This window comes from Drosophila ananassae, unplaced genomic scaffold, assembly GCF_017639315.1.
Source record: "Drosophila ananassae strain 14024-0371.13 unplaced genomic scaffold, ASM1763931v2 tig00000121, whole genome shotgun sequence".
Classification (NCBI taxonomy): Eukaryota; Metazoa; Arthropoda; class Insecta; order Diptera; family Drosophilidae; genus Drosophila; species Drosophila ananassae.
In genome coordinates, this window is record NW_025319120.1 from 15,151 (window position 1) to 28,512 (window position 13,362).

Consider the following 13,362-nt stretch of genomic DNA (forward strand, 5'->3'; position numbering starts at 1 on the left):
TCACTGCACACGCGAAGCGATACGGATCTATGAATTGCAATATTTTATTATTTTTATTTTTTTAAGTGAATAGAAATAAACACCGATTGTTTATGCAAATCTAATAAGCAAATTTTATGACAACGCAGTGCGCACAAAAAAAAACACGTCCGTCCGCTTTGAGATAAAGAGGAGAAGTGTTATCGGATCTTCTTAAGGTCAAGCCCGTGTATTCGCCAGGCCCTGATGGAGTACTAGGCTGTGTTCTGAAGAACTGCGCCGAGGCTCTGTGCAAACCGCTCGTTAAACTTTTTAATCTATCGCTGGAAACTTCGATCTTTTCCCTTATGTGGAAGGAATCTTTCATTAATCCGCTGCATAAAAAAGGGAAAAAATTCGACCCTGCAAATTATAGAGGCATCTCTAAATTGTCAGCAATTCCTAAGCATTCTAAAAAACTTATCACTCCACATTTGCAACACCTATGTAGTTCAAAAATAACTTTCTGCCAGCATGGCTTCATGAAGCGCCGCTCACCACTACCAACTTATTGGAGCTAACATCTTTTATGGCAGATGGGTTCCGGAATGGCTTACAAACAGACTTAATTTACACTGACTTCAGTAAAGCATAGCTTGCAAATAACTGTTAACCGTTTTTTTGCTTACGCTCTATTTGCGAGAGCAACCGAAACAAAGCATGCCGTTTCGGTTCCTCTCTGAGCAGCAGGCTTTGTTTTGTTTCATTTCGGTTTTCTGTTGAACGAATTACGATGAGCAAATCATGAAACTCTCATCTAGCGAACATCGCTCAATGAGAGATTTGAGTGACACTCGCACAGAGAGACTCAGTTAAAGACCGATTGACTGAAAAAGTCAGCGCAAAAAGTCTTTTCAATAATTGGTTTTTGTTTCGCTACACAGTGGCACATGGTACATGAAATTTGACGATAAAACTTATTAAAATTTTAAACGTGAATTTTCCAATTTCAATCTAATATATTGATTATTTGCATTAAAAACTAAATAGTTTTCTTTTAAATTCAATTATTTTGAGTTAAGCTTAACAACTAAACTTAGGACTACTTTGTTGTCCATTTTGTTAAATATAAAAAATTGATGCACTTTTTATACCCTTGCAGAGGGTATTATAATTTTGGTCAAAAGTGTGCAACGCAGTGAAGGAGACATCTGTCGGTTTCTACGCAAACTAGTCTCTCAGTTTTGGAGCTATCGAGTTGAAACTTTGCACACACCCCTCTTTCCTTTGCAGGTAATATATAAGTCGGAACGGCCGGGATCGGTCGACTATATCCTTTGGTGTTTTTTAAGTTAGAGGGTTGGGACTTTCCACACATGTTATATTTGACCAAAATATCTTATATACAAAATTTCATAAGGATCGGCCGACTATATCCTTTAGCTGTCATAGAACGATCGAAATTGGCATAACTTTGGTGTTTTTTAAGTTAGAAAGATGTGACTTGGTCCAGGTCACTGTTTGGGCAAAATAATTCGATATGCTAAATTTCATACGGATCGGCCGACTATATACGATCTGCTATATATCTAATAATATAAAATGCGTGGCGCCACCTAGCGGACTGCGACTGAACTGCAAGGGTATATCAACTTCGGCTCCGCCCGATGTTAGCTTTACTTTCTTGTTTATTAAGTTCTCGTCCCATTTTCAATAAATTTGATGAATCACTGTTTACACAAGAGATTTACAAGCAAATTGACAAGTTGAGCCCACTAAACTTCACATACACACATACATGCACAAAAGACTTTTTGAATTGTCGAACGCAAGCAAACGGTCCTAGAATGAGCAGACCAAACGAAAACAGAAAAAAGTGTGCTTTGACTGAGCGCGAGCGAAATTTGTATACGAGCAACTCAATCGGTTGCTCTCAGACTTTTTGCTCAAAGTCTCAGTGACAAACACTTATTTTGAGACCGCTCGAATCGGTTTACAGTTATTTGCAAGCTATGCAGTAAAGCATTTAACTCTGTTAACCGTTCGCTTCTTATAATTAAACTCAGTCTTTTGGGATTCCCAACCGATCTTCTTATTTGGATTTCGAGCTACTTATCTGGGAGAACCCAACGTGTTTCTCGCTTTTAGTCCGCGCAACATCTGGGGTGCCCCATTGGAAGCCATCTTGGACCCCTACTTTTTACACTGTTTATTAACGACTTGCCTCTCGCCTTAAGAAATTCACTTGTACTTATGTACGCTGATGACGTTAAGCTGGGCCTTCAGTATGAATTCACTTGTGCCCAGTCTAGACTTCAATCCGATTTGGATAAACTTCAAAATTGGAGTTTTGCAAATAACTTAAAGCTTAATGGATCGAAATGTAAACTCATGTCTTTTTACCGATCTAGTCCTCACCAGGCTATGTCCTTTCTCTATGGGAAGGCGTTAAAACGATTAACTCAAGTTAACGATCTATGTGTCCTATTAGATTTGAGACTTAAATTTTCCGACCATATATCTACAATGCAGCTATGGGTCAATAAAGTTATGAGTGTGCTTGGTTTTATAAAAAAATGTTCAAAAAAATGTAATGACCCGTACATAACTAAAACGTTATATTCATCATTGGTCGGTCCGATTCTCGAGTATGGATCGTGATTCTGGAGTCCTCAGTACGGAGTACACCAATATCACATTGAATCTGTACAAAAAAACTTTCGCTCTTAGTGGACTTAATTGGGATGAAAATCTTTACCTTCCCTCTTATCGTACTTTTACTAAACACTTTAGTCTTTTACTAAACAACTTACCATCATTAACAAACCGTTAACCCTTAATCTTATTTATGGAAATGTAGACAGCCAGCACTTACTAACACGCGTTAATTTTAACGTTCCTAGTAGAAGGCCTAGAAACTTTCGTCCTCTACTCCTCAGCCATTGTAGTTCGACATATGGCCAACATGATCCACTCAGGGCATTATGTTCGGACTACAATGGTCTCTAACACAACTTGTCACTTTGCTCCACTAACAATCTTAAATCGCTCATATTAACCGCCTTAACTGTGCAACACTCTTCCTCGTGATAACTTTCTCCTACTCCTCGCTTAATCTGTCTCGGATCTATTCCCGCGATTTGAGCCGTACGTTACGCGGCAACGTCGGTCGGTTGGACGGGAGGTGGGCTGTACGTATGCAATAAGAACCGCCAAAAAAAAAAAAATTATATAAAAAAAGGTTATAACCATAATGTGTGATTGTTACCCGCAGGTGCTGTCCTCCTTGAAATCAGTGGAGACATGCGGATCGTCGTGGATTTTAAGAGCACACACAAGGAGCTGTTCGAGATGGAAGTTTCAGAACTCAGGAGCGATCTGTGTGTCAACTTCAACGATGCGAACTTTGATCCATGGTCACAGAAGGGGAACCCAGGGAGTACCTCAGGGAGGCACGATTTATTCTGGACCAGGAGATTATGCGGCGCTCCAGGTTGTTTCCGTCGAGTTCGAAAGTGATAACCGCAGAACTTTCCAGGCTTTGCTGTCTCTGCCACTTCCCACTTTTAGTGGAGGTTCACTGTCTCGACCACGGTGGACACAAACCCATTGATAGGTCGGGTCGAGAAGGTTCAGCGGTTGCGGTTCTGCCTCGTGAGTCTGCCTCGTCAGTCTGCCTTGGAGACGGTTTGATCGTCTCACGGACAAAAATTATGACGTCGCATTGGAGTTGCTAGGCAGCAGAACGAAGCACAATGAAGCAGATTGCTAGCTGCATCATAATTCAAGTACTGTTGCAGAAAGTGGACGATGCCACGCAGCCTAAATGGATGGAAAGGCAAGCTGACTCGGATTCCTTGGATTCCATTCCAAAGCGGGAGCCTATTGCAAATTCCTTGCTGGGAGATGCCGGATTTTGAAGAGCTTGGATTTGACGACGACATCACATGCACCAAACTTTGCGGTGCGACGACGTAGTCATTTTCATCCAGGTAACTCTTCATTTGTGATCACAAACTCTGTGATGGCTATTCTCACGTGATAAACTCCTGCCCAAGGTTTTTAAGCTTGTCGCCTAAGGTCAATTAGCGCCTAGCGACGCTGTTTTTCGTTCAGCGCGCGCCGCCGTCAATTCTCTTGTCGCTAAGGATAGTTTTGGTGATGTGGTGTTGCTAGCCACTGCCAATATTCTGGTTAGGAACCGCTCCGGAGTTCTACTGCCCTGACGAGCGCTGCTCGATTCTGGCTCGCAGGTGCATCTAGTCACTTGAAAGCTGACGGACCAGTTGCAGCTGCGGAAGATAAGTTCTCCGGTGACTGTATCCGGTATAGGTTACGCAGGGTTCTCTACTGTTGGATTTTCTGCGCAAGTCAGTTTGCAATCCCAAAGCTCTATCTACTCCGCACAATTAACTGCGATCATAGCCTTCAACATCGCTGACTTTCAGCCACATTTGGACATTGGACGTCAGCTCTTGGAAAATTCCCGCCAATGTAAAGCTAGCGGATCTTCATTTTCACCATCCTTAGCCAGTTGATTTGCTAATTGAAGCTGGATTATTTTACGAGCTGCTTTGTGTGGGGCAAATTCATCTGCCTCCTGGTTTGCAATCAATCAAAAAAACTCGGCTCGGTTGGATTGTTTGGGGAGGCGGACGCCTACGCGCCGGGTACTCATATGGGAAGACGTGGAGTTGCAAATTATATTAGATCTCACGTAGAGTCTGCATATTATGGAAAGCTAAATCACATATTTCACAGTGATTTATACACATTTTTTATTTTCTCCGAGGTTTGTGAGGTACAGGTCCAAGTCGAAGCTTAAGAATGGAGCATGTAACAATGTTTTCGGACTTGGGGTTCTAAGCCTGAACTCAGGGAATACTTGGATTTTTACGGTTTCTGGTTTGATTGCGCTTTTGGGATCCATGTATTCAGGTGTCTAGTCGATATTTGAATAAAATATTATCTATTTCGTGATGATTGGATTTAATCTGGTTATTTTTGTACAGGTGTCACAAAGGTGAGAAGACCTTATTCCTTGTCTGTTAAATTGAGTTCTATCTAAGCTATTGAACTTCCTATTTCTCCATTTTTCCACTTGCCTGCTCGTCCCAAAGGAAAATCAATTAAAAATGCATTAAATTTGATTTCGAAGGTAAATAATTTTAGAGCACCTTATACATAATTTGTGCCGAGCAAGATAAAAAGCTTTTTTCCCAATCGCTGACCCAATCGGATTGTCTGCCCCAAAAATGTAAACTTTTAAAAGCCCTTTTTATACCAGTAGCCCATTTCCATGCCAACCGAAAAAAGCATCAGAGTAACCTTAGGATTTATGTTACTAATATTTTTTCTGTCTTAGAAGGCCGTTTCTTTTAGAAAGTTTGTGGACCGCTTTGAAAATATTTCCAGAGCTCAGTCTGCCTCTGGCCGACAACGTGTGAACATATATTATTTCACACAAAAACATTTTTATTTTCTTTTTAAATTTTTTATATTAATTATTTTACTTTATTTAATTCATCAAGATAAGCAATCACATCCAGATATTCCGTTCAGTTCTTCCGAAATATTTTCTCTAGGATTCAAAATCGCTTAGCACACAAAAAAAAAGGCGGGGAATATATTTTGGGTATTTCTAAAATAAATCCTATTATTTTCTTAAATTTATTTCCTTCACTTATTTTAATGTTCAATCGCTGAACATCCAATTATTCCCCTTGGGATCTTCAGAGATATTTATATTTTACAATAACTACGTGCCATGTCTTTCGGTTTTCAGCAGATACGATTCTGTCATCACATTTTGATTATCTGATATATATATTATTTAGCAATCGCCCTAGGAGTAAGATATCTGGCCGATCAGCCTTGTTTTCTTCTTTTTTATTTTTCCAAAGCAATCAAAACATTTGTTATTTTATTTAGTTTCCTTATTTTTTGTTTACTTTTATTTTTTCTCCAAGTTGGTCCTTAACTGATCGCAAAAAGAATGATGGTTGGAACCCTCCTTATTTTAAAATACTACTTTAAAAACTTTAAATAGCTAATGCCTGTAAAGTTATCACTTCAACACTTTATGGGCCCCCTTTTAATGACTAATCACGTGGTCAACTCCCACTTTAACTTTAGTCCAATAAAACAGAGCCTACACAAAATAAAAGATGGAGTAAGGCGGAGTAATCCATAAAGGAGTAACTGGTGGTAAACTTTTTTTTATTATGTTTTTTTTTTATTAATTGAATATGTTAAATCCAATCTTTTGTTTATTCATATTAAATGGGACCTTCTCCAAATACCCCCATATATAACGTCACTTATTAAATAAAAATTAAAATATATATTCAAAACAGGTTATAACCATAATGTGTGATTGTTACCCGCAGGTTCTGTGGGAAAACAAAAATCCTGAACGCACTTCCTGGCAGCCGAGTCCGGCCCGTTGCAAGATGGTGTTTTGGGATGGGAAGTGGGTAGGTGCAGTAGTAGGTGCTACTTTTTAGAGGCCGCAACCCAAGCGCATACGGTGCGGATACTCGCTAGATGTCCGGGGCTATTTATTTGAGAGGAGGAACCCTGAGGAGGGTCCTTTTATGGAATCTTCGGTTTATTACAAGACAAAACCCTTGCCTTCATAGTTATTGCAATTGCAACAACGAAAAGGTAGGCCCAGGCTCAGAGATTTTGTAGACTTGGGTTAACAACCAGACCTTTTCGGAGCTTTTAAATTTATTTTTGACTTTTGTACTCTTGAACTATCAACAATTTGCATTACACAATTTTGATTATTGACAGAATTACATTCGACAGATAAAGGTAAGCTATACGAATTTACTACACGAACAATCGTGGGCTGCTATCCTCACACAAGTAAGGTGGAAAAGCTGCAGAGGTTGCTATCTTGTCTAAGCGACTCAGCCTTAGAAGCAGTTCGTTCCTTGGAAATCTCTGAAGAGAATTATGTCATACATCATTGTCCATGTGCTCCAAGGATTGTACCCAGCTACCCAGGCCAAGTGGGAGGAACATATTTTTGCACTTTCAACATATTTTGTGTGCCCCTGTGTGCTTGTGTGCTATGAAAATATCCGTCTGCTTCAACGTATATGATTATTTTACAAGCCTTATAAATTTAAGGAACAGTATGAGTAGACTTTTAAATAAACATAGAGTATCCTGCTGTAAAGTTAGTTATTCATGAGTAGCTCGGTCCCATTTCACCGTGCATATCTCTGAATGTTATTGGAGTTATATTCGCCGCTGCCGGGTTCAGTTTACTCAGGATACGAAGCAGTTTTATAACTTTGTAAACACTAAGCGTAAACATGCAATATATTTTCGCCCTCTGCTTACGTTTGAGAACTCTTATACGAACACTGATCAGGCAATGGGCGATCTCTCTGGACAGTTTTTTCAAACTACGTGTTCACCGAGCAGCAGTTCAGCCCAGTCTTACACTTATAATATCCAATCAGCCAACCTTAAATTTTCCCATCTTTCGATCAAAGTGGTGTGTTTTTTTTTTTTTTTTGCGCGGTTCCCACTGCATACGTACAGCCCACCTCCCTTCCAACCGACCGAGGGACGTACGGCTCGAATCGCGGGAATAGATCCGAGATAGTTAAGCGAAAAGTAGGAAAAAGATATCACGAGGAAGAGTGTTGCACAGATAATACGGTTAATATAAGCGATTTAAGGTTGTTAGTAGAGCAAGGTGTCAAGATGTGGTAGAGACCATTGTAGTCCGAACATAATACCCTGAACGAATCCTGTTGGGCATATGTCGAACTACAATGGCTGAGGAGTAGAGGACGAAAGTTTCTAGTCCTTCTACTAAGAACGTTAAAATTTAAGCGTTTTAGTAAATGCTGGCTGTCAATATTTCCATAAATAAGACTGTATAGAAACATGACACCCAGCACCGTTCTACGGTTTGTTAATGATGGTAAGTTGATTAGTAAAAGTCTACTACGATAAGAGGGGAGGTGAAGATTTGCATCCCAATTAAGTCCCCCAAGGGCAAAAGTGAGGAAGTTTTTTTGTACAGATTCAATGTGATCTTGGTGTACTCCATATGGAGGACTCCAGACACACGATCCATACTCAAGAATCGGACGGACCAGTGATGTATATAACGTTTTAGTTATGTACGGGTCATTAAATTCTATTTATCCATCTTCTAATAAAACCAAGCACACCCATAGCTTTATGGTAGATATATGGTCGGTAAATTTAAGTTTCAAATCTAATAGGACACTTAGATCGTTAACCTGAGTTAATTTTTCTAAGGAGTTCCCATAAATACATAGCCATACATAGCCTGGTGAGGACAAGATCGGTTAAAAGACATAAGTTTACATTTCGATCCATTAAGTCTTAGGGCAGCGCGGGGCTGCTTACAAATAAAATTGAATTGATGGGGATGGTGGGGAGATAAACACACGCTACTACAAACTAAATGTATCTTTGGAAATATAAAACAATAAACTAAAATGAAATAAACGTATAATGGGGTAAAATGAAAAAAAAATAAGTGTAGCTGATACGAGAAATACTTTGGGGGAAGACGCTAATGCAGATAATTAAGATCAGAGTAGAGAGGCGAATACAAAATAATACAGAGGGGGCGATTACAATTATAAATTACATAGTGCCTATGTACAAAAGTGCAAAACGATTTGAATGATTCATAAACGAACGAACGAACGGATGAGGCGTGATCGATAAATAGATATTTAGATAGATAGATAGATAGAAAGGAGAGCGTGAGAGTGGATGGACAAACAACTGAACGAACGAACGACGCACACAAACCAGCAAACCAGCAATCCAGCCGAGAATAAAAACAGAGGAAAACATGAATGAAGCGATAACAAACGCTGGCTGATGGGCCACTTCCGCTCAAAGAATTTAAACTACGTTATGCATTGGTGTGCACAGAAAGAAATAGTTTGCACTTATCTCCGACCTGATATCCTACTAAAAACTATAGCTTTTAAAATGAGCATTTAATCTTTGAATATCAGGTCCGAGAATATGATCTACTATTCTTTTTTTTTTTTCTGTGTATAAGAAAGTGCTTCGTGGATTATGGTCGAGTGTGTGTGTGTGTGTGTGTTAGTTTCATGAGTTTGGCTAATAATTTAAATATGTTACAGCTAAAAAACAAAAATTAAACTCGAAAACTGCATCTGCAAACTGCAGGCTAAACATTAAACTTATACAAACAATAGCAGTTGTAAAATCTAAATTATATAATGTATATATATAGGCATATATAATAATGTATATATGTATAAACGAACCAAAAGTAATCATAAGAGTAATATGTATATAAATAGCAGCTCAGGCGGCAGCGGAGCAGGCGGATCAGGCTGATCAGGCTGTGAACAAAACTATACCTCTGTGTCATCATCGTCCTGCTGCTGCTGTCGCCCATTGGTGACATTTCTGTTGTGTTGCTTTCGCGGATCGAACGCATCCACAATAATCTGTTCCGTGCCCTTGATCTTGGCGCGGCAAAAAGGGCATCCTTGTCCCTCGGAGTCCACCTGCCAAGAGGTGAGGCAAGGCGTGCACAACAAATGGCCGCAAGGCTCAATACGGATATCCTTGTCGTTCTCCGCACAGATTTTGCACAGCTGAAAGGTGCTGCCCATTTCACAGTATAGTTCGTATTGCTCTTGTGTTACAGTTATATGGTCCTCAGTAGGACTGTGAACAGCTGACGATAGATCCGGATTAATGGCTTGGCCATCTGGATACAAGTAGAAGCCCTCGCGATGGCCATCGAGTAGGGCTTGGCATAGCGATTTGTTTTGTGGGATTGTCTGCAGGATCTCACCCTCTGCGGTGACATAGCCGATGGCCCACTGGCCGAGTCGTGTGCAGGAGAGCCGGAAGACGTAGCTGCCGGCCTTGAGTATGTAGCGCTGGAGTCGCGCCTTCACCTCGTCGTAAGTGAGAAAGGCCACATAGCCCGGATGGGTTACGGCAAGGATCTGCCAGTTTCGCAATAGCGTCACCCAGGGCTGGAAGAGTCGTGTGAATACGTCGAATTCGAAATTTGAGATAAAATCGTTGCAGGTCAGGTCGATAGTGGTCTTCAATGCCATAGCCTCCAAGCCAGACGATATTGGATGAACTTTGTTTAATTCCTGGCGAAAGATTTTCCATGGAACCAGAGTGCTGTTACCAAAGTTGCTCTTCCAGAAGTCTGCCGCGTCCGCCTTTGTAATCCGAAACTGATCGCCCGCAAAGACGCCATTCGGAAAAATGGCCTTCAGTTCACTGAGCATGTGCGAGAAGACCAGGCTGAGCTTGGTGAGGTTCCTCCGATAGTGCGAGTTCTCGTCAAACATCTTCTCCTTGCCCTCCTTGAACAGTTTGATGGCCTGCTTGCATTTCCGCATCAGATTATTAATGAAGACGTTGAAGTGCTCATTGGCATGGAGCAAGTGCATCTGGTCCTCGTTCTTGGAGTAGATCAACCTCAACCGCTGATACGTATCCGGCAGAATGTCCAGGATGAAGGGGGGACTGTTCTTGAGGTTCATCTTTGGCTGCTGGCACAGCTTGACCACCTTGTCCATCAGCTTCCACGTCTTCTCGAGGGTCTTCTTATCGGTGGACAAGCGCTGGGAGACACAGGCCTCCGAGATGGCTCCGTGCAGCTTGGAAAACAGCGACGGGAAAATCTTTTGCTGCGTTCCTCTCGTCGCCATCTTTTCTGCTCTGCCGCTGCTCTGCCTGCCCCTCTGCTTTAGGTTATTTGCTAAACACCAATTTTGAAGTTTATCCAAATCGGATTGAAGTCTAGACTGGGCGCTAGTGAATTTATACTGAAGGCATAGCTTAACGTCATCAGCGTACATAAGTACAAGTGAATTAGTTAAGGCAAGGGGCAAGTCGTTAATAAACAGAGTAAAAAGTAGGGGTCCAAGATGGCTTCCTTGGGGCACCCCAGATGTGGCGCGGACTAAACGCGAGGTAACATCTTTAAAGAAAACACGTTGGGTTCTCCCAGATAAGTAGCTCGAAATCCACATAAGAAGATCGGTTGGGAATCCCAAAAGACTGATTTTACTTATAAGAAGCGAATGGTTAACAGAGTCAAATGCTTTACTGAAGTCAGAGTAAATGACGTCTGTTTGTAAGCCATTCCGGAAGCCATCCGTGATAAAAGATGTTAGCTCCAACAAGTTGGTAGTGGTGGAGCGGCGCTTCATGAAGCCATGCTGGCACGTAGTTATTATTGAACTACATAGGTGTTGCAAATGTGGAGTGATAAGTTTTTTAAAAAGCTTTGGAATTGCTGACAATTTAGAGATGCATCTATAATTCGCAGCGTCGGATTTTTTCCCTTTTTTATGTAGCGGAATAATTAAGGATTCCTTCCACATAAGGGGAAAAATCGAAGTTTCCAGCGATAGATTAAAGAGTTTAACGAGTGGTTTGCACAGAGCCTCGGCGCAGTTCGTCAGAACACAGCCTGGTACTCCATCAGGGCCTGGCGAAAACACGGGCTTGACCTTAAGAAGATCCGATAACACACCACTTTGATCGAAAGATGGGCGAAATACAAGATTGGCTGATTGGATATCATAAGTGTAAGGCTGATCTGAGCTGCTGCTAGGTGAATAGGTAGTTTGAAAAAACTGTGCAAAGAGATCGGCCATTGCCTGATCAGTGTTCGCATAAGAGTTCTCAAACATACGCAGTGGGGGAAAAGATACATGTTTACGCTTAGTGCTTACAAAGTTATAAAACTTCTTCGGATCCTGAGTAAACTGAATCCTGCAGCGGCGAATATAACTCCAATAACATTCAGCGATATGCACGGTGAAATTGGACCGGGCTACTAAGTATCTAGAATAACCAACTGTACAGCCAGATAATCTATGTTTATTCAAAAGTCTACTCATACTATTCTTTAAGTTGTTAAGATGCCTTGTATACCAAGGCGGGTTCGTTGAAGCGGACGGATATTTCCACGGCACACAAACGTCAAAAAATGAGTTTACAGTGAAATAAAATTTTTGTAATGCTAAGTTTATATCATCGCATGCCAGTAAATCAGACCAATCAAATTCCGAAATTAACTTATTTAATTTCATAAAGTCAGCCTTACGAAAGAAACGAATTCTATGAGATTTAAGTGTAGACTTAAGGTCAATTAAGGAGTTGTTTTCAATTGAAAGCTCAAGAGTGGGATGATCTGGATCCTCAGGGTCAGAAAGGGGCAAAGTTCTGGAAAGAGTAATTCCATCAGGATCAGTAACGAAACATAAGTCCAGCAGCCGACCTAAAGAATTTCTAACGTGGTTAACTTGCCCGAGTGACATGCCAAACATGCCCACAGGAAAGTCGTGGTGGGAGTTAAGCGGTAAAGACGGTGAATTTTCAATATTCAAGTTCTGGGATATTAAAGTCACCCAGAGCTATCTGCTGGTCACCATCAGACAGCCGATCGAAAACCAAACGAATAGCGGACAAATGTTGCCAGTATGTTGGCGGTTCGGACGAAGGTGGTATGTACGAACAGGAAACATACAAAGATTGATCGGACAAAGTGATTTTGATGCAAAGAAATTCAATGTCACCAAACTCTAGTGATTTTACCTCTTCAGAAGCGAATTTGGAGTCTACAGAAATTAGCACTCCTCCTCCTCTTCGCAAAGTTCTATCACATCTAAAAGTGGTGTACCTACTAGGAAAAACTTCGGAGCTTAAGATCTCCGGCTTTAACCAAGTTTCTGTAAATACAATAATGTGAGATGCAAAGAAAGAACTATCAGAATACAGTTTGGGAAGTTTACTACGTAACCCTCTTGTATTCTGATAGGTAAGTGTTAGAGAAGACATTAGTTTTTTAAAGCAGAGGAAGATGAGGTGGAAGGTTGGTCCGTGGCCGTAACATGTGAGAGTTTTACACCCACAGGTTTGGTTATTTTTTTTTTCACCGTACTTGGCTGATGTTCTTGGACGAAAATATTCTCTGACCAAAAGCTGGCGGAACAAATCGTCTTGAGCATCTGCAAGGTGTTCCTCAAAAAAATTTGCAATAAGCTTTCTATAAACAATCGGTGTTTATTTCTTTACATATATAAAAACAAATTGCAATTTCTTAGATTCGTATCGCTTCGAGTGTGCAGTGATATATTTGGAGGTAAAATAACTTGTTTAATTTACTTTCCAAACATAGCCCTGCTCTGCTTCTTCATCTCCTACGGTGTTGTTGCTATTCTTTTGCTTCTACTCTCGCTCAATAGAGATTCTTATCTCTATTTCTTTAAATCTTACTAACTTGCACTAACTGCTCTCTTTAATCTCCCCTTCTCGTTTCCTTGGTACAGTGGTTCAAGGTTCATCATTAGTAAAATCAAATAATATTTTTAAATT

At 40.7% G+C, this 13,362-nt stretch overlaps 1 protein-coding gene across 1 annotated transcript; it reads right to left on the bottom strand.

Annotated features, from left to right (window-relative positions):
• Positions 1-8,888: 8,888 nt before the first annotated feature.
• Positions 8,889-10,718, bottom strand: LOC6507726 (E3 ubiquitin-protein ligase CBL-B-B). The gene has a single exon (XM_001967646.4). It carries the CDS (start codon positions 10,683-10,685, stop codon positions 9,357-9,359), a length of 1,329 nt encoding a protein of 442 aa, XP_001967682.1. The 5' UTR covers positions 10,686-10,718; the 3' UTR covers positions 8,889-9,356.
• Positions 10,719-13,362: the final 2,644 nt, after the last annotated feature.